The following is a 21,477-nucleotide window of genomic DNA, read 5'->3' on the forward strand; positions in this document are numbered from 1 at the left end:
CGCTCATCATTGAAAAGGGCAGACATACAACCAAGTAGTCTACTATTTAGTACCTGTATTTCTGTCTCGGAGCTAAATTCAGTGCTATTCCACACATTAGTATACAGTGGCTGGTGTATACAACTAAAAAAGAGTTTTTTTCTGCGTATAAATAAGCGCGCTCATCCTTGCAAAGGGCATACATACAACAAAGGAGTGTACTATTTAGTAACTGTTATTCTGTCTAGGGCCTATATACTTTGAAAGGACAGCAGTAAGTAATCGCCTGCTGCTGTTCTATACCCTCATAAACGCACTCAGTATGTCAGGCAGGGAAGTGCCAGGACGTGCACAGAGAAGGGGCAGAGGCCTACATACGTCAGGCAGAGTTGGCAGCAGACTTGGGGCGAGTGGCAGCAGGAGTCGCAGCAATAGGCCTGAGCTCCCGTTAACACCCAGCGGTCGTGTCGTCGACCCATCTCTCCTCGTCAATTGGTTTGCACACTCATCCCCATCATCACAAACGACATCTGACAACCCCAGTCAAGAGTCGGTGGGTTCCTCAGACACAACCCTCAGTTGGCATGGCCCGGGAGCAGTCCCTGTAATCCCATTGCCTTTGTCCTATGCTGTTCCCTCTCCCAAAGAAGTATCTCATGCTTTGGGTTCAGCTCCACTATTTAGTGAGGACGATGTAATAGAGGACAGTCAGCATCTAATGGGCAGCCAAGAATGTGAGGAGACATGCGTCCCTTGCTCCGCAAAGCGGGCAAGTAGTGATGTGGAGAGTGACGTGGGAGGCGGTGTTTCAATTGTTCTGGGTCCTGAGGCAGACACTGTTGTGGAACACGAGGAGGACATCAGTGACATGCACACATCTTTTGATGAGGATGAAGCCGATCGCAATTGGGAGCCGGGGCTTCATCATCATCAGGAGAAGAGATTTGCTTTTTGTCTATGAGGCAGCAAGGCGGTAGCAGGGTTGGCAATCAGCGTGGTGGAATTTCCGGAGCCAAACGTGCCAGGGGGAGACCACCTGCTTTGCGGCAAGCTACCATTCAGGGAGGTAGTGGAACAGGGGTTCCTGGAGACGGCGCCAATAGCAGTGCGAACTGCGGGTGGGGAAATCAGCTACTCTGCGGTGTGGTTGTTCTTCATAAAGAATCCGGAGGACCTTAGCGTAGTCACATGCAAAATCTGTGGGCAGAAAGTGAAGCGTGGCCACATTGTCCATCCACTCGCAGGTCTGACTCGGGGGGCCCTCTGCGCTCACCTTCCACTGCCACGGCTGCTGGGGAGGGGAGGGGTGGCAGGAGCAGTACCGGCTCAATCAGCAGCAGCCTGAGTCTACAGTCGCTGATGAGTAGCTTCCTTCAGCCGCATAGTGAAGCTACTCATCAGCAGCAGGTGGACATGGAGCAGGACCTGAACCAGCAGGTGGTGGCTTACCTCGACATGACCCTGCGAACAACCGTTGAAGATCCGCTGGACTTCTGGGCAGCCAAACTCGATTTATGGCCGCAACTAGCGGAGTTTGCCCTGGAAAAGCTGTCCTGCCCGGCCAGTAGTGTGCCATCAGAGCGGGTGTTTAGTGTGGCCGGGGCCATAGTCACCCCAAGGTGAACTCGTCTGTCCACTAAAAATGTGGAGAGACTGACGTTTGTCAAGATGAATCAGGGATGGATCAGCCAGGATTTCCAGCCACCAATGACAGATGGGTCTGAGTAGATTGACCATGCTCCTACAACAAAATTTTCTCTGTTGTGGTTGGTTATGAAACCCTCTGGGGCAGACCTGGGCATTGTACGGCCCGCTTGCCACATACGGCCCTTTGATTGGCTCTGACGGGCCCGCGCTGATTGAAGAACAACTATGCTGCCTAATCTGGGGGACATCTATGCTGCCTAATCTGGGGGACAACTATGCTCCTAATCTGGGGGACATCTATGCTGCTTAATCTGGGTGACATCTATGCTGCCTACTCTTGGGGACAAGTATGCTCCTAATCTGGGGGACAACTATGCTCCTAATCTGGCGGACATCTATGCTGCCTAATCTGGGTGACATCTATGCTGTCTACTCTGGGGGACAAGTATGCTCCTAATCTGGGGGACATCTATGCTGCCTAATCTGGGTGACATCTATGCTGCCTAATCTGGGGGACAACTATGCTCCTAATCTGGGGGACAACTAAAATCCTAATCTGGTGGACATCTATGCTGCCTAATCTGGGTGACATCTATGCTGTCTAATCTGGGTGACATCCATGCTGCCTACTCTGGGGGACAAGTATGCTCCTAATCTGGGGGACATCTATGCTGCCTAATCTGGGGGACATCTATGCTCCTAATCTGGGGGACATCTATGCTGCCTAATCTGGGGGACAAGTATGCTCCTAATCTGGGTGACATCTATGCTGCCTAATCTGGGGGACAACTATGCTCCTAATCTGGGGGATTTCTATGCTGCCTAATCTGGGGGACATCTATGCTGCCTAATCTGGGTGACATCTATGCTGCCTACTCTTGGGGACAAGTATGCTCCTAATCTGTGGGACATCTATGCTGCCTAATCTGGGGGACATCTATGCTGCCTAATCTGGGTGACATCTATGCTGCCTACTCTGGGGGACAAGTATGCTCCTAATCTGGGGGACATCTATGCTGCCTAATCTGGGGGACATCTATGCTCCTAATCTGGGTGACATCTATGCTGCCTAATCTGGGGGACAACGATGCTCCTAATCTGGGGGGACATCTATGCTGCCTAATCTGGGGGACAACTATGCTCCTAATATGGGGAAAACTGATGCTTCTTGCCTTGGGCCTATAATATTTTGAAGTTTAGCAGTAGCTAAATACATGCTTTATGCAAATGTCAACATTGATCTTTAAATGTAAGGGGTTATAAAACCCTCTTGGGTACTGCGAATTACTGCTCCAGACTCATTCTGTGTCTTTCCCAAACTACTTGCCTCCTTGGTGCCTCAGGCCTTGGGCCTATAATTTTTTGAAGTTTAGCAGTAGCTAAATACATGCTTAATGCAAATGTAAACATTGATCTTTAAATGTAAGGGTTTATGAAAACCTCTTGGGTACTGCAAATGCATGCTCCAGACTCATTCTGTGTCTTTCAGGAACTACTTGCCTCCCTGGTGCCTCTGGCCTTGGGCCTTAAATTTTTGGATGTTTAGCAGTAGCTAAATACATGCTTAATGCAAATTTCAACAATGATCGTTAAATTCTCGGCGCTCTGCCAGGGCCTTCTCCTACCCTGCCTGGGCTGATCCGAGGACCTCACTAACCAACTCACTAACTAATCCAATCGCTTATAGCGACGGGCGGTGTGTACAAAGGGCAGGGACTTAATAAACGTCAGCTTATGACCCTCACTTACTGGTAATTCCTCGTTTTAAGATTAAATAATTGCAATCACAGATCCCTATCATGAACTGGTTTCAGCGTGCAACACGCACCTGTCCTTGAAAGATAGAGACACGCTAATCGGTTCAGTGGAGCGCTAGTGCGGCCCAGGACATCTGAGGCCATAACACACCTGTTATTACTCGATCTCGCAATTGATCGGGCAAGGTAAGGGGTTATTAAAGCCTCTTGGGTACTGCTGAGGCCTACTCCTGACTGCTCCTGGTGCAATGTATGGGGTAATTAAACACTCTTGGGTAGTGTTATTATTAAATTTACTGGTAATTTTATCAGTAATAAAATTTAATTTTGCAGAATGCTAACCGTTACACAACGGAACGCTTGCTGCATGTGATTTTTTAATGAAAAAAAAATAAAAATAGATGGAGAGGGATTAACTCTGCTTAATCATTTTTGGCGATTAGAATCCTTTTGCCATCTGATTTTTTGGAGACAGATGCACTTACACACATGTAATAATTTTTTTAACCAAATTTGAAACATTGTGTGGTTTATTATTTTTGAGAAGAATGTCTTTGGGTGGTCCACCGTTCTGCATTATAGAGTCTTCTGAACTGCTGTATATGCGCTTGTTTTAACAAAAAGATATTTTGTCAGACAATTTCGAAAAAAAATTGCGTTTTTTTTGGGGTGGATTGTGAAGCCTGGGTGACGGGTGTGTAGTGTGTACTCGTGCATCAGTTAACTTCAGTCTGTGTCCGTTAGGCAATATATGGGTTACTGATGCAGCAGAGGTGGGGCCTTGGTCTTGGAATTTCAATTATTTAAATTTTTTTTTACATATTGTGTGGTTTATTATATTAGAGAAGAATTTCTTTGGTAGGTCCACCATCCTGCATTATAGAGTCTTCTGAACTGCTGTATATGCGCTTGTTTTAACAAAAAGGTATTTTGTCAGACAATTTCAAAAAAATTTGCGTTTTTTGGGGGTGGATTGTGAAGCCCGGGTGTGTACTCGTGCATCAGCTAACTCCAGGCTGTGTCTTTCAGGCAATCTATGGGTTACTGATGCAGCTGAGGTGGGGCCTGGGTCTAGGAATTTCAATTTTTTGAAAATAATTCAACAATTGTGTGGTTCATTATTTTTGAGAAGAAAGTCTTTGGGTGGTCCACCGTCCTGCCTTATAGAGTCTTCTGAAATGTTGGATATGCGCTTGTGCTTACACAAAGTTGTAAATTTAAAAAAAAATATTTATACAATTTTGTTGATTTTGGGGCGGATTGTGAAGCCCTGTGTGTACTGGTGCATCAGCCAACTCCAGGCTTTGTCCTTCAGGCAATAAATAGGTTCCTGATGGCGCAGAGGTGGGGCCTGGGTCTGGGAATTAAACATTTTTGGATTGCGGGTGCTACAAAAAAAGATGGACACACCTTAATCCGTTCAGTGGAGCGCGCCTGCGGCCCCGGACATCTGAGGGCATAACACACCTGTTATTGCTCGATCTCAGGAGAAGGGGGGTTCATCATCGGGAGAAGAGAGTTGCAGGTTGCCCTTGAGTCAGCAAGGTGGTAGCACGGTTGGCAGTCAGCGTGGTGTGGCAGTAGTGGAAATTCTGGAGCCAAACATGCCCGGGGGAGACCACCTGCTTCGCAGCAGCTTACCTTTCCGGGTGTTAGCGGATTACCAGCACTGGTCGATGAAAGATAGAGACACGCTAATCCGTTCAGTGGAGCGCGCCTGCGGCCCTGGAAATCAGAGGGCATAACACACCTGGTATTGCTTGATCTCGCAATTGATCGTGCAAAGGTAGGGGGTTATTGAAGCCTCTTGGGTACTGCTGAGGCCTACTCCTGACTGCTCCTGGTGCAATGTATGGGGTAATTAAACACTCTTGGGTAGTCTTTTTTTTTTTATTTACTGATAATTTTATCAGCAATAAAATTGAATTTTCCAGAATGCTAATCGTTACACAACGGAACGCTTGTTGCATGTTATTTTTTTATGAAAAAAATAAAATAAATAAATAAATAAATAAATACGGACAGGGATTAACTCTGCTTCATCATTTTGGGCGAAAAAAGTCCTTTGGTGATCTGATCTTTTGGAGACAGATGCGCTTACTCACATATTGAATGAGTTTTTGTAAAAAAATTTCAAACATTGTGTGGTTTATTATTTTTGAGAAGAATATCTTTGGGCGGTCCACCGTCCTGCATTATAGAGTCTTGTGAACTGTTGGATATGCGCTTGTTCTTACACAAAGGTATTTCTTTAAAAAATTTCTAAAATGTTGTTGTTTTTTGGAGGGGATTGTGAAGTCCGGGTGTGTACTGGTGCATCAGCCAACTCCAGGCTGTGTCCTTCAGGCAATATATGGGTTCCTGATGCCGCAGAGGTGGGGCCTGGGTCTGGAAATTTCTAATTTTTGGATAGCGGGTGCTACCTATGAGAGATCTTTGTCAAAAATGTCATATATTGTGGGTTTTTTTTTTTGGGGGGGGGGGGGGGGGGATTGTGAGGCCCTGGTGTGTACTCTTGAATCAGCCAACTCCAGGCTGTGTCATGCAGGCAATATATGGGTTACTGATGCCGCAGGGGTGGGGCCTGGTTCTGGAAATTTCAAATTTTTGGATAGCGGGTGCTACCAATGAGAAATCTTTGTCAAACATTTCATATATGGTGTTGTTTTTTTTGGGGGGGGGGGGGGGGGGGGGACTGTGAAGCCCTGGTGTTTAGTGTACTAGTGCATCAGCCAACTCCACACTAAATGGTCTCCTCTTGCTGCCAACATGTCCACACTATGTCATTCATCACTACATGGTCTCCTGACACTGATGCCACCACCAGGCTCTGTCATTGTGCTGCTGTGCGGCAGTGATTCTAAGAGCGATGCCGGTAATCTGCATGTTATTCTGAATAACAATATTATTTCACTACCCCAGCACACTCCATATGCGTTTTAGGACACAGCAAAGTGTTCTATACCCCTATAGAGGCTGTGTGTAGGCTAGAAATAGCCTTTTTTAATATCAATTCGCCGCAAATAAATTCAGATCGAAACAAACTTTTCGGGAAAATTCGTCGAATCGGCCGAATCGAATTTTTGAAAAGTTTGCTCATCTCTAGTAAAAACATGTCAGCTTTATGATGCAAATATAAAGTAGACATATTGTATATGTGAATCAATGTATAATTTATTTGGAATGTCTATTTTCCTTACAAGCAGAGAGCTTCAAAGTTAGAAAAATGCAAAATTTTCGAATTTTTCATCTAATTTTTGAATTTTTCACCAAGAAATTATGCAAGTATAGACGAAAATTTACCACTAACAAAAAGTAGAATAGGTCACGAAAAAACAATCTTGGAATCAAATTTATAAGTAAAACATCCCAGAGTTATTAATGCTTAAAGTGACAGTGGTCAGATTTGCAAAAAATGCTCCCGTCCTTAGGGTCATAATGGGTTCCGTCCCCAAGGGGTTAAAGGGGTACTCCGGTGGAAAACTTTATTTTTTTTTAAATCAACTGGTGCCAGAAAGTTAAACAAATTTGTAAATTACTTCTATAAAAAAAATCTTAATCCTTCCAGTACTTATTAGCTGCTGAATACTACAGAGAAAATTATTTTCTTTTTGGAACACAGTGCTCTCTGCTGACATCATGAGCATAGTGCTCTCTGCTGACATCTCTGTCCATTTTAGGAATGGCCCAGGGCAGTATATGTTTTGCTATGGTGATTTTATCCTACTATGGACAGTTCTTAAAATGAACAGAGATGTCAGCAGAGAGCACTGTGCTTATAAAAAGAAAATAATTTCCTCTGTAGTATTCAGCAGCTAATAAGTACTGGAAGGATTAAGATTTTGTAATAGAAGTAATTTACAAATCTGTTTAACTTTCTGGCACCAGTTGATTTAAAAAAAATTAAAAAAAAGTTTTCCACCGGAGTACCCCTTTAACCCCTTAAGGACTTAGGGTTTTTCCGTTTTTGCACTTTAGTTTTTTCCTCCTTACCTTTTAAAAATCATAACCCTTTCAATTTTCCACCTAAAAATCCATATTATGGCTTATTTTTTGCGTCGCCAATTCTACTTTGCAGTGACATTAGTCATTTTACCCAAAAATGCACGGCGAAACGGAAAAAACAGAAATGTCAGCAGAGAGCACTGTGCTTATAATTCAGCAGAGAGCTCTGTGTTCCAAAAAGAAAAGAATTTCCTCTGTAGTATTCAGCAGTTAATAAGTACTGGAAGGATTAAGGTTTTGTAATAGAAGTACAAATCTGTTTAACTTTCTGGCACCAGTTGATTTAAAAAAATAAAATAAAAAAAAAGTTTTCCACCGGAGTACCCCTTTAACCCCTTAACCCCTTAAGGACCCGGGCTTTTTCCGTTTTTTCATTTTCAATTTTTCCTCCTTAACTTGAAAAAATCATAACTCTTAAAAATTTTCACCTAAAATTCTATATGATGGCTTATTTTTTGCGTCACTAATTCTACTTTGTAATGACATTAGTCATTTTACCCAAAAATCTACGGTGAAACGGGAAAAAAAATCAATGTGCGACAAAATTGATGAAAAAACACTATTTTGTAAGTTTTGGGGGCTTCTGTTTTTACGCAGTACATTTTTTGTCAAAAATGATACCTTATCTTTATTCTGTAGGTCCATATGGTTAAAATGATACCCTACTTGGGTAGGTTTGAATTTGTATCACTTCTGAAAAAATCGCGGGAGCCGGCGCAGGACGTAAATATACGTCCTGCGTCGTTAAGGGGTTAATACTGACTTGTAAGATGGGTAGATGAATCCTGGTAGGTAGGGTTCTGTCAAGGTATTGAAGCCTTCTCTGCCGGGGCATGAAATTCCACTGTACAGGTGATCCTTGCAGAATGACCAGATGAAGTAAATTTGAGCTAGGCCTTCCTTTAGAACACACAACACAACACGCCTCACCCACATTATTGCTCAGCCTACTCTGGACTAGCACTCTCAACTGGGGCGATTCCTCCCCCACTACACGATATAGGGGAGACATTAGGGGTTCCCATTGGCAGACAGGGTCACATGGGGTTTACACAGCTCTTCTCTTAAGGGTACAGTAACACATGAATGACATTTATACAGAAAACAACAATAGAATTAATTAGAAAAATATATTACTTTTCAATAAAGTGCAAACATAATTAAAGGGGTATTCCGGGCAAAAATATTTTATCCTCTATCCAAAGGATAGGGGATAAGGTGTCTGATCATTCTATGCGGGTGCTGAATCTCCAGTTTCGAAAATCTCCAGGTTTCCAGGACTGGGGACGTGACATCATGCCACGCCCCCTCCATTCATGTCTATGGGAGGGGGCATGACGGCTAGTAAATAGCCATCATGCCTCTTCCCATAGAGGTCAATGGAAGGGGCGTGGCATCCGGCATGGAGCATAGTTCGTTCCGTGCACCGGATGACTGGGGTGCCGCAGTGGAAATTGCAGGGGGTCCCTCGTGATCTAACATCTTATCCTCTATCCTTTGGATAGGGGATAAGATGTTTAGGAGCGCGCATACAGGCGGAATGCAGGGCAGGGACGGTGTGAGGTGGATTTTTCAAACCCATGCAAAAGTCGGACCGCGGTCCGACTTTTGCATGGGTTTGAAAAATCCACCTCACACCGACTCTCCTTGTCAACGGGAGGAGCCTGAGACACAGCTGGCCAGCAGAGTCAGGAGCGCACCTGGTAGGGATGCGCGCACAGCGCTCGCTCCCGCCTGTCTGCTTGACAGGCGGGAGCTGCGCTGAGTATCAGATTACAGACTCAGCTGCCAGGCCGGCGGGAGTCTGAAATCACCAAAAAAGGGACTCCTAGGGAGACCCCTAGTGGCCAACAGTTTAAACACAAAAAAAACATAGAAGAATAAAAATTTTTAATAGAACCCTATTAGTAAATTGTTTTATATATAAAATAAAATATAAAATATAACATTTTTTTTTTGATGAGTGGTACTCTTTAAAGTGAATGGAAGGTGATCTGTAACAACCCAGCACGGACAATACACAATAGCCCTCATTTACTAATGTCAACCCAACTCTTTTTTGTCGGGTTGTGCGACCAAATTTGTATCGCATAGCCCATGCAACACAAATTTGGTCGCACACCTGACAAAATATATAATCAGTCCGAGTGTTTTTTAAACCCGTCAAAATGGTCGTGGTTATCACAAAAAGGGGCGTGTTCCTGACAAAAAAGAAAAAACACTTGGAGTATGATGAAAAACTCACAGGAAAACCTGTGAATTTTTCTTCACCAAAACCCGACAGCTCTGAGCTGTCCGGAAATGACTCAAACTGACTAAATTTTATCCCCATCATGGAACAGGGTCTGTTCCATGTTGGGGGTAGTAGTACAGGGGAAAAGGGGTTGATCGCATCGGGTCTCACTTCTGAGACCCAATCCGATCAAAAGTTATTAAGCAGGGGAGCGGGCGGCATGGTCCGCTCCCCAGTGATGTCCGATGTATTTTACTTTCATTTTCAAATTCCCCACCAGGATCCCTGAATGGCCGGTACTGAAGAGCCATTCAGGGATCCCTGCGGGCTTCTCAAATAGAAGACCTGCCGTGGGAAAGATATATATAGAATCACTGGGGGAATGTATATGTCCCCACAGCTTCTATATATCTCTATATATCATATGCTCCCCGCACAGCGCATGTAAATTATGTCCCCCCGCACAGTGCATGTTATATATGTCCCCCGCACAGCACATGTTATATATGTCCCCCGCACAGCGCCTGTTATATATGTCCCCCGCACAGCGCATGTTATATATGTCCCCCGCACAGCGCATGTTATATATGTCCACCGCACAGCGCTTGTTATATATGCCCCCCGCACAGCGCATGTTATATATGTCCACCGCACAGCGCATGTAATATATGTCCCCCGCACAGCGCATGCTATATATGTCCCCCGCACAGCGCATGTTATATATGTCCCCCGCACAGCACATGTTATATATGCCCCCCGCACAGCGCATGTTATATATGTCCCCTGCACAGCGCATATTATATATGTCCCCCGCACAGCGCATATTATATATGCCCCCCACACAGCGCATGTTATATATGCCCCGCACAGCGCATGTTATACATGTCCCCCGCACAACGCTATCATATGCCCCCAGCAGCGCATGTTATATATGCCCCCCGCACAGTGCATGTTATATATGCCCCGCACAGCGCATGTTATACATGTCCCCCGCACAACGCTATCATATGCCCCCCAGCAGCGCATGTTATATATGCCCCCCCGCACAGTGCATGTTATATATGTCCCCCGCACAGCACATGTTATATATGTCCCCTGCACAGCGCATGTTATATATGCCCCCCGCACAGTGCATGTTATATATGCCCCCCGCACAGTGCATGTTATATATGCCCCCCGCACAGCGCATGTTATATATGTCCCCCGCACAGCGCATGTTATATATGCCCCTCACAGCGCATGTTATATATGCCCCCAGCAGCGCATGTTATATATGCCCCCCACTTAGCGCATGTTATATATGCCCCCAGCAGCGCATGTTATATATGCCCCCCGCACAGCGCAATCATAAGCTCCCGGTAGCGCTATCATTGACAAGCATTTTATTAGCAGAGCATCTCTCCGGGAAGCCACTGTCTGATGCTCTGCTAATGCTCCGCTTGTGAGTGAGAGCACTTCAGAGGCATATGTGTATAGAAGTGAAGTGGGGACCAGACATATAGCGTTATCTGGTCCCCACTTCGCTTCTATACACAGTCCTCCTGAGTACAACCACCACAGCTGCCCCATCACCTCCCCCATCCCCGGTGTTATAATTACCTGTTCCCGGGGTCCGCGATCCCTCTGGCTCCGGCGCTGTGGCTGTGCGCTGCGATGCACAATGACGAGTGATGTCCCCAACGCGACGTCACCGTCAGTGCGCACAGTGACAGCGCTGGAGCCAGAAGAAGCGCGGACCCCGGGAACAGGTGATTATAACACCGGGGATGGGGGAGGTGATGGGGCAGCTGTGGTGGTTGTACTCAGGAGGACTGTGTATAGAAGCGAAGTGGGGACCAGATAACGCTATATGTCTGGTCCCCACTTCACTTCTATACGCATATGCCTCTGAAGCGCTATCACTCACAAGCGGAGCATTAGCAGAGCATCAGACAGCGGCTTCCCGGAGAGATGCTCTGCTAATAAAATGCTTGTCAATGATAGCGCTACCGGGAGCTTATGATTGCGCTGTGCGGGGGACATATATAACATGCGCTGTGCGGGGGGCATATATAACATGTGCTGTGAGGGGCATATATAACATGCGCTGTGAGGGGGATATATAACATGCGCTGTGCGGGGGACATATATAACATGCGCTGTGCGGGGGACATATATAACATGCGCTGTGCGGGGGCATATATAACATGCGCTAAGCGGGGGACATATATAACATGCGCTGCTGGGGGCATATATAACATGCGCTGTGAGGGGCATATATATAACATGCGCTGTGCGGGGGACATATATAACATGCGCTGTGCGGGGGGCATATATAACATGCACTGTGCAGGGGGCATATATAACATGCACTGTGCGGGGGACATATATAACATGCGCTGTGCAGGGGCATATATAACATGCGCTAAGCGGGGGGCATATATAACATGCGCTGCTGGGGGCATATATAACATGCGCTGTGAGGGGCATATATAACATGCGCTGTGCGGGGGACATATATAACATGCGCTGTGCGGGGGGCATATATAACATGCACTGTGCGGGGGGCATATATAACATGCGCTGTGCAGGGGACATATATAACATGCGCTGTGCGGGGGGCATATATAACATGCGCTGTGCGGGGGGCATATATAACATGCGCTGTGCGGGGGGCATATATAACATGCGCTGTGCGGGGGACATATATAACATGCGCTGTGCGGGGGACATATATAACATGCGCTGTGCGGGGGACATATATAACATGCGCTGTACGGGGGACATATATAACATGCGCTGTGTGGGGCGTATATAACATGCGCTGTGCATATATAACATGCGCTGTGCGGGGGGCATATATAACATGCGCTGTGCGGGGGGCATATATAACATGCGCTGTGCGGGGGACATATATAACATGCGCTGTGCGGGGGACATATATAACATGCGCTGTGCGGGGGACATATATAACATGCGCTGTACGGGGGACATATATAACATGCGCTGTGAGGGGCGTATATAACATGCGCTGTGCAGGGGACATATATAACATGCGCTGTACGGGGGACATATATAACATGTGCTGTTCGGGAGACATATATAGCATGTGCTATGCGGGGGACATATATAACATTCGCTGTGCGGGGGGCATATATAACATGCGCTGTACGGGGGACATATATAACATGCGCTGTGCGGGGGGCATATATAACATGCGCTATACGGGGGACATATATAACATGCGCTGTACGGGGGACATATATAACATGCGCTGTGCGGGGGGCATATATAACATGCGCAGGGGACATATATAAGATGTGCTGTGCGGGGGACATATATAACATGCGCTGTGCGGGGGACATATATAACATGTGCTGTGTGGGGACATATATAACATGCGCTGCGCAGGGGACATATATAACATGTGCTGTGCGGGGGACATATATAACATGCGCTGTGCGGGGGACATATATAACATGCGCTGTGCGGGGGACATATATAACATGCGCTGTGCGGGGGACATATATAACATGCGCTGTGCGGGGGACATATATAACATGTGCTGTGCGGGGGGCATATATGTAACATGCGCTGTGAGGGACATATATAACATGCGCTGTACGGGGGACATATTTAACATGCGCTGTACGGGGGACATATATAACATGCGCTGTGCGGGGGGCATATATAACATGCGCTGTGCGGGGGACATATATAATATTCGCTGTGCGGTGGACATATATAACATGCACTGTGCGGGGGACATATATAATATTCACTGTGCGGGGGACATATATAACATGCGCTGTGCGGGGGGCATATATAACATGCGCTGTGCGGGGGGCATATATAACATGCGCTGTGCGGGGGACATATATAACATGCACTGTGCGGGGGGAATATATAACATGCGCTGCGCAGGGGACATATATAACATGCGCTGCGCAGGGGACATATATAACATGCGCTGTGCAGGGGACATATATACAATTTACACAATTTCCAACCAACCCGACACAATTTTTTTCCCCATGCAACACATTAGTAAATCAGGGAGAAAAATACACAGAGTAAATGAAGAAACACTCAGAGATAAACCCGACACTATTAGTAGATGAGGGCCAATGTATACAGATGTGTGTTTCTGTCTCTTATCCCTGTGAATACAAAGATGTTTAGCAAGGGAGTACCCCTTAAAGATGTTTAGCAATGTAGGACTCCTTAAACACAGCACAGCTACTACACAATGTACACTTCTGCTGCCTACTTCTGTCTCCTTATCCTGTATATGTGGAAACCGCAACTTTGGCAAACGGTTGATCAGCAGTGGAGATGGTTGACATCCCACCGATCTGATATCGATGACCTATGCTGTGGACACCTCATCAATACATTTACCCCAGAATAACCTTTAATGACAGATAACAGCTCTATTATTAGTCTATGGACACTTTTCTGTTTGTTGCCTTCGATTCTTTGCAGCTCAGATAAAGCATGCGCATACTCTTGCATCCACTTTATTTAACCCCTAGCTCCCACCATCCTATATATTTTTTTTTTCTGTCCCTGCCTATTACCCATCTATCCCTAACCCCCTCCCTGCTTTTAATTATTATTTTTTTTACTATATTAAAAATAACTTTATGTCTGCCTGGTAGCGTGCTCACTACCAGGCAGACTTCCCCAGCAGGCATCACGTCACTGATGCCTGCTGGGGCCGACACTTTCGCCCTTAGTTCATCTACACAGGGTGCCTCCAGCTGTTTCACCACTACAACTCCCAGCTTGCCCTGACATCTATTGGCTGTCAGGGCATGCTGGGAGTTGTAGTAGTGAAACAGCTGGAGGCACCCTGTGTAGATAAACTATAAGTTAGTGCCATGCGGCGCTACCCCGTTCCCTCCGTCACAACCCCGCCCCCGGTCTGAAACCCCGAACCCCAGTCTCCCACAACCCCCGTTATAACCACCAACTCCCCTAAACATCTCTCCTACATACTTACTGATACTGCAGAGTCCGGCAGCGGGCGTGCAGGGGCAGCGGCGGCGGCGACATGTGCGGGAGGAGTGGCCTCCCAGCCAGTGGCCGGGGAGCCAATGCGCTCGCTCTCGCCTGTCTGATTGACAGGCAGGGAGCGAGCGCACTGTAAATGAATTAGGACCGATTGCCCGGCCGCAATCGGTCCGAATTTAGGCGTGATGTCACGCCGTGCTGCAGCCGGCCTTTAGGAGGGAGACCCCTAGTGGCCGGTTTTCAAACGTAAAATTCACCATGAAAATGAAAAAATTAATAACGAAAATATATTACAGATATGTTGTAGTACATAAGTACTACAACATATCAAAAGATAAAGTTGGTGACAGTGCCCATTTAAGGACCAAGCCCATTTTCACCTTAAGGACCAGAGCGTATTTTGCACATCTGACCACTGTCACTTTAAGCATTAATAACTCTGGGATGCTTTTACTTTTCATTCTGATTCCGAGATTGTTTTTCTTGTGACATATTCTACTTTATGTTAGTGGTAAATTTTTGTCGAAACTTTTGAATTTTTTCTTGAAAATTTAGCATTTTTCTAACTTTGAAGCTCTCTGCTTGTAAGGAAAATAGACATTCCAAATAAATGATACATTGATTCACATATACAATATGTCTGCTTTATGTTTTCATCATAAAGTTGAAATGTTTTTAGTTTTGGAAGACACCAGAGGGCTTTAAAGTTCAGCAGCAATTTTCCAATTTTTCACAAAATTTTCAAAATCTGAATTTTTCAGGGACCAGTTCAGTTTTGAAGTGGATTTGAGGGGCCTTCATATTAGAAATACCCCATAAATGACCCCATTATAAAAACTGCACCTCTCAAAGTATTCAAAATGACATTCAGTAAGTGTGTTAACCCTTTAGGTGTTTCACAGGAATAGCAGCAGTGAAGGAGAAAGTTCAAAATCTTCATTTTTTTACACTCGCATGTTCTTGTAGATCCAGTTTTTTAATTTTTACAAGGGGTAATAGGAGAAAAAGACCCCCAAAATGTGTAACCCAATTTCTCTCGAGTAAGGAAATACCTCATATGTGTATGTCAAGTGTTCAGCTGGCGTAGTAGAGGTCTCAGAAGGGAAGGAGCAACAATGGGATTTTGGAGAGTAAATTTTGCTGAAATGATTTTTGGGGGGCATGTTGCATTTAGGAAACCCCTATGGTGCCAGAACACCATAAAAACTCACTAAAGTGCAGTTTTTTCCCCCAAATGTACCATTTGTACAAAGGGTAATGGGAGAAAATGCCCCAAAAAATTTGCAACCCCATCTCTTCTGAGGATGGAAATACCGCATGATAGGACGTAAAATGCTCTGCGAGCGAACTATAATGCTCAGAAGAGAAGGAGTCTTATTTGGCTTTTGGAAAGCAGATTTTGCTGAAATGTTTTTTGGGGGGCATGTTGCATTTAGGAAGCCCTTATGGTTCCAGAACAGCAAAAATCCCCACATGGCATACTATTTTGGAAACTACACCCCTCAAGGAACGTAACAAGGGGTTCAGTGAGCCTTCACACCTCACAGGTGTTTGACGACTTTTTGTTAAAGTTTGGTTTTTCCCCAAATGTTACATTTTTACAAGGGGTAATAGGAGAAAATGACCCACAAAATTTGTGAGTAAGAGTATGGAAATACCCCATGTGTGGACGTCAAGTGCTCTGCTGGCGCACTACAATGCTCAGAAGAGGAGGAGCGCCATTGAGCTTTTGGAAAGAGAATTTGTTTGGAATGGAAGTCAAGGGCCATGTGCATTTACAAAGCCCTCCGAGGTGCCAGAACAGTGGACCCCCCACATGTGACCGCAATTTGGAAACTACACCCCTCACAGAATTTAATAAGGGGTGCAGTGAGTATTTACACCCCACTGGCGTTTGACAGATCTTTGGAACAGTGGGCTATGCAAATGAAAAATTTTATTTTTCATTTTCACGGACCATTGTTCCAAAAATCTGTCAGACATCTGTGGGGAGTAAATGCTCACTGTACCCCTTATTACATTACATGAGGGGCGTAGTTTCCAAAATGGGGTCACATGGTGGGGGGGGGTCTACTGTTCTGGTAGCATGGGGGCTTTGTAAACACACGTGGCCTTCAATTCTGGACAAATTTTCTAATCTCCAAAAGCCCAATGGCGCTCCTTCTCTTCTGAGCATTGTAGTTCGCCCCCAGAGTACTTAACATCCACATATGTGGTATGTTCTTACTCAGAAAAAATGGGGTTACAAATTTTGGGGGGCTTTTTTCCTATTTTCCCTTGTGAAAATGAAAAATTTTGGGTTACACCAGCATTTCAGTGAAAAAAAATAATTTTTTAATTTTCCCATCTAACTTTAATGAAAATTCTTCAAACACCTATGGGATGTTAAGGCTCACTATACCCCTTGTTATGTTCCGTGAGGGGTGAAGTTTCCAAAATGGGGTCACATGTCGGTATTTATTTTTTAGCGTTTATGTCAGAACCACTGTAAAATCAGCCACCCCTGTGCAAATCACCAATTTAGGCCTCAAATGTACATAGTGCGCTCTCAATCCTGAGCCTTGTTGTGCGCCCTCAGAGTATTTTACGCCCACATATGGGATATTTCCATATTCAGAAGAAATTGTGTTAGAAATTTTGGGGGTCTTTTTTTCCATTTACCGCTTGTGAAAATAAAAAGTATGGGGCAACACCAGCATGTTAGTGTAAACATTTTTCTTTTTTTACACTAACAGGCTGGTGTAGCCCCCAACATTTCCTATTAATAATGGGTAAAAGGTGAAAAAGCCCCCCAAAATTTGTAGCGCAATTTCTCCCGATTACGGAGATACCCCAAATGTAGCCCTAAACTGTCTCCTTGAAATACGACAGGGCTTCAAAGTGAGAGAGCACCATGCGCATTTAAGGACTAAATTAGGGATTGCATAGGGGTGGACATAGGGGTATTCTATGCCAGTGATTCAAAAACAGGGTGCCTCCAGCTGTTGCTAACCTCCCAGCATGCCTGGACAGTCAGTGGCTGTCCGGAAAGTCTGGGAGTTGTTGTTTTGCAACAGCTGGAGGCTCCATTTTGGAAACACTGTCGCATGATACGTTTTTCATTTTTATTGGGGGGGGGGCAGTGTAAGGGGGTGTATATGTAGTGTTTTACCCTTTATTTTGTGTTACTGTTTTTAGGGTACATTCACACTGGTGGGTGTTTTTCGTGAGTTTCCTGCTAGGAGTTTGCGCTGCGGCAAGAAATTTGCAGCAGCTCAAACTTGAAGCAGGAAACTCACTGTAAACTTGCCCATGTGAATGTACCCTGTACATTCACACGGGGGGGGGGGGGGGGAGGAAACCTCCAGCTGTTTCAAAACTACAACTCCCAGCATGTACTGACAGGCCGTGCATGCTGGGAGTTGTAGTTTTGCAACAGCTGGAGGCACACTGGTTGGAAAACCTTCAGTTAGGTTCTGTTACCTAACTCAGTATTTTCCAACCAGTGTGCCTCCAGCTGTTGCAAAACTACAACTCCCAACATTTACTGATCGCCGAAGGGCATGCTGGGAGATGTAGTTATGCAACAGCTGGAGGTACAAAACTACAACTCCCAGCATGCAGTTTTGCAAAATCTGGAGGGCCACAGTTTAGAGACCACTGCACAGTGATCTCCAAACTGTGGCCCTCCAGATGTTGCAAAACTACAAATCCCAGCATGCCCAGACAGCAAACTGCTGTGTGGGCATGCTAAGAATTGTAGTTTTGCAAGATCTAGAGGACCACAGTTTAGAGATCACTGCACAGAGATCTCCAAACTGTGACCTTCCAGCTGTTGCAAAACTACAAACCCCAGCATGCCCAAACAGCTGTCTGGGCATGCTGGGAGTTGTAGTTTTGCTACATCTGGAGGGCTACAGTTTAGAGACCACTGTATAGTGGTCTCAAACTGTAGCCCTCCAGATGTTGCTAGGAAACTCACCGGCTTCCGTAGGATCCAGGGAGCCGCATCGCCATTATCTTCTGCCGCCAATCACCACCGCCGATCGTCGCCTGCTGCCCCCGTCGATGGCTAAGTGAACTTCGGCGCCGGTCCTCGTCGGTGAGTTGCCTAGCAACATCTCGAGGAAATTGAAAGTTAACCCCCCCCCCCCCCGATCTGCTATAGGTCGTCACTTCTAGATGACCAATTGCAGGGATAGGAAGGGTGGCACCCCTGCCACCTCACTCCTATCCCTTCAGGGGGATTGTGGGTGTCTTGGACAACCCCGATCCCCCTTATTTTCTGGGTCACCAGAGACCCATATGACCCAGAATTGCGGCAAATTGCCGTTGTGAATTCACCGGAGATTTGCGGCGAACGCCGACATGGGGGGGTCTCAGGACCCCCCTGGGCATTTGCACGGGATGCCTGCTGATATATACCAGCAGTCAAACTGGTCCGGTCCACACCTGGCGCACGGCGGGGACCGAAATTCCCCAGAGCGTACAGGTACACCCTTGGTCCTTAAGTACCAGGGAGCGAAGGTGTACCTGTACGCCCTTGGTCCCTAAGTGGTTAAAAAAAGAAGAAAAAAACCTATAATAGAAGCCATGACACTAGTGTGTGCAGGACTTTGCTCACTTTGATCTTTTTATTTCTTTCTAGATTAGAAACCAAAGAAAAGACAGGCAATATGCTTATTACATTGGTCTACGTTCTGGACTGGACAGAGAATTCATGTAGGTGCTTAACAGATAATCTGGCTATAAATATAGATTTATAGATATGAGATAGATAGGACAAGTAAGATAGTTCAGCACTGCATACTTCGGCATACCTTGAGGAGTATAAGGTTAGATGTAGAAGGATAACTGTCTATTGTAGTTCAGTGGTGCTCAGACGTCAAGTAGTAGTCAACAATTCTTATCTCAAAGACAAAAGGAAAAACATCGGCGACTCACCAAATCTTCTTTCTTGAGCTTTATTTTACATACTCACATATTACAAACATGTAATGGGATGGACGGGTCCAGGGGGGGTACAGTAGGCGACAGCGGCCGTTGTTTCACAATGGTGTTGTGCTGTTTCGGGCCTCCTTCGATGCCCCACGAAGCACAACACCAGTGCGAAACAACGGCCGCTGTCTCCTACTGCACCCCCCCTGGACCCGTCCATCCCGTTACATGTTTGTAATATGTGAGTATGTAAAATAAAGCTCAAGAAAAAAGATTTGGTGAGTCGCCGACATTTTTCCTTTTGTCTTTGAGATAAGATATGAGATAGATATGAGATTGATATTAGGAGTCATGCCGCGGTCAGACATGCTGGCTTACCTCCTGCTGCGTGTCGCATCCCTCGATACGATCGCAGCCTGGCCACTGCCATTTACCCCCTCCATCGTCTCCATAAACTTCCTGCTTGCCAGCGTGACGGCATGCGCCTCCGCCTCCTAGAGCACGCGCACGTCGGCTCTGTGAAATTTTACCCCTTAAGGACCCAGCCAATTTTCACTGCAGGACCCGGCCATTTTTTGCACATCTGACCACTGTCACTTTAAGCATTAATAACTCTGGGATGCTTTTACCTTTCATTATGATTCCGAGACTGTTTTTTCATGACATATTCTACTTTATATTAGTGGTAAAATTCTGTCAATACTTGCATCATTTCTTGGTGAAAAATTCTAAAATTTGATGAAAAAATTTAACATTTTGCATTTTTTTTTCTTACTTTGAAGCTCTCTGCTTATAAGGAAAATGGATATTCCAAATAAATTATATATTTATTCACATATACAATATGTCTACTTTATATTTGCATCATAAAGTTGACATGTTTTTACTTTTGGAAGACATCAGAGGGCTTAAAAGTATTGCAGCAATTTTCCAAATTTTCACAAAATTTTCTAAATCGAAATTTTTTAGGGACCAGTTCAGTTTTTAAGTGGATTTGAAGGGCCTTCTTTTTAGAAATACCCCATAAATGACCCCATTATATGAATGACCCTATAAATACCCCATAAATGACCCAAAGTATTCAAAATGACATTCAAAAGATTTGTTAACCTTTAAGTTGTTTCACAGGAATAGCAGCAAATTGAAGGAGAAAATTCAAAATCTTCATTTTTTACACTGGCATGTTCTTGTAGACCCAGTTTTTGAATTTTTGCAAGTGGTAATAGGAGAAAAAGCCCCACAAAATTTAGAACCCAATTTCTCTCGAGTAAGGAAATATCTCATATGTGTATGTGAATTGTTTGGCGGGCGCAGTAGATGGCTCAGAAGGCTTTTTCACAAATTTACAATTTTTACAAAAGGTAATGGGAGAAAATGCCCCCCAATATTGGTAACCCCCATCTCTTCTGAGTCTGGAAATACCCCATGTGTGGATGTCAAGTGCACTGCGGGCGCACTACAATGCTCAGAATAGAAGGAGCCACATTTTGGCTTTTGGAAAGCAAATTTTGCTGAAATGGTTTTTGGTGGGCATGTCGCATTTAGGAAGCCCCTATGATGCCAGCACATGGCATACTATTTTGGAAACTACGCCCCTCAAGGAACGTAACGAGGGGTATAGTGAGCCTTAACACCTCACAGGTGTTTCACGACTTTTTGTTAAAGTTGGATGTGTAAATGAAAAAAAAATTTTTTGCACTAAAATGCTGTTTTTTCCCCCAAATGTTACATTTTTACAAGGGGTAATAGGAGAAAATGACCCCCATAATTTGTAACCCCATTTCTTCTGAGTATGGAAATACCCCATGTGTGGACGGCAAGTGCTCTGCTGGCGCACTACAATGCTCAGAAGAAAAGGAGCGCCAAGTGAGCTTTTGAAGAGTGAATTTGTTTGGAATGGAAGTCAGGGACCATGTGCGTTTACAAAGCACCCCGTGGTGCCAG

General features: G+C 45.2%; 1 protein-coding gene across 6 annotated transcripts in view; it reads left to right on the forward strand.

Annotated features, from left to right (window-relative positions):
- LOC130273041 (macrophage mannose receptor 1-like) overlaps window positions 1-21,477 on the forward strand; it is a 276,050-nt gene that overhangs the window by 115,342 nt on the left and 139,231 nt on the right. For all 6 annotated transcript variants that reach the window (XR_008843850.1, XM_056519198.1, XM_056519196.1 and 3 more), the window contains one exon: window positions 19,244-19,317. Coding sequence is in view for 5 of the 6 variants with exons in the window: in XM_056519198.1 (XP_056375173.1) it covers window positions 19,244-19,317 (74 nt within the window). In the remaining variant the exon portion in view is untranslated. The remainder of the gene's footprint in view (window positions 1-19,243; window positions 19,318-21,477) is intronic.

This window comes from Hyla sarda, chromosome 5 (assembly GCF_029499605.1).
Source record: "Hyla sarda isolate aHylSar1 chromosome 5, aHylSar1.hap1, whole genome shotgun sequence".
NCBI lineage: Eukaryota > Metazoa > Chordata > Amphibia > Anura > Hylidae > Hyla > Hyla sarda.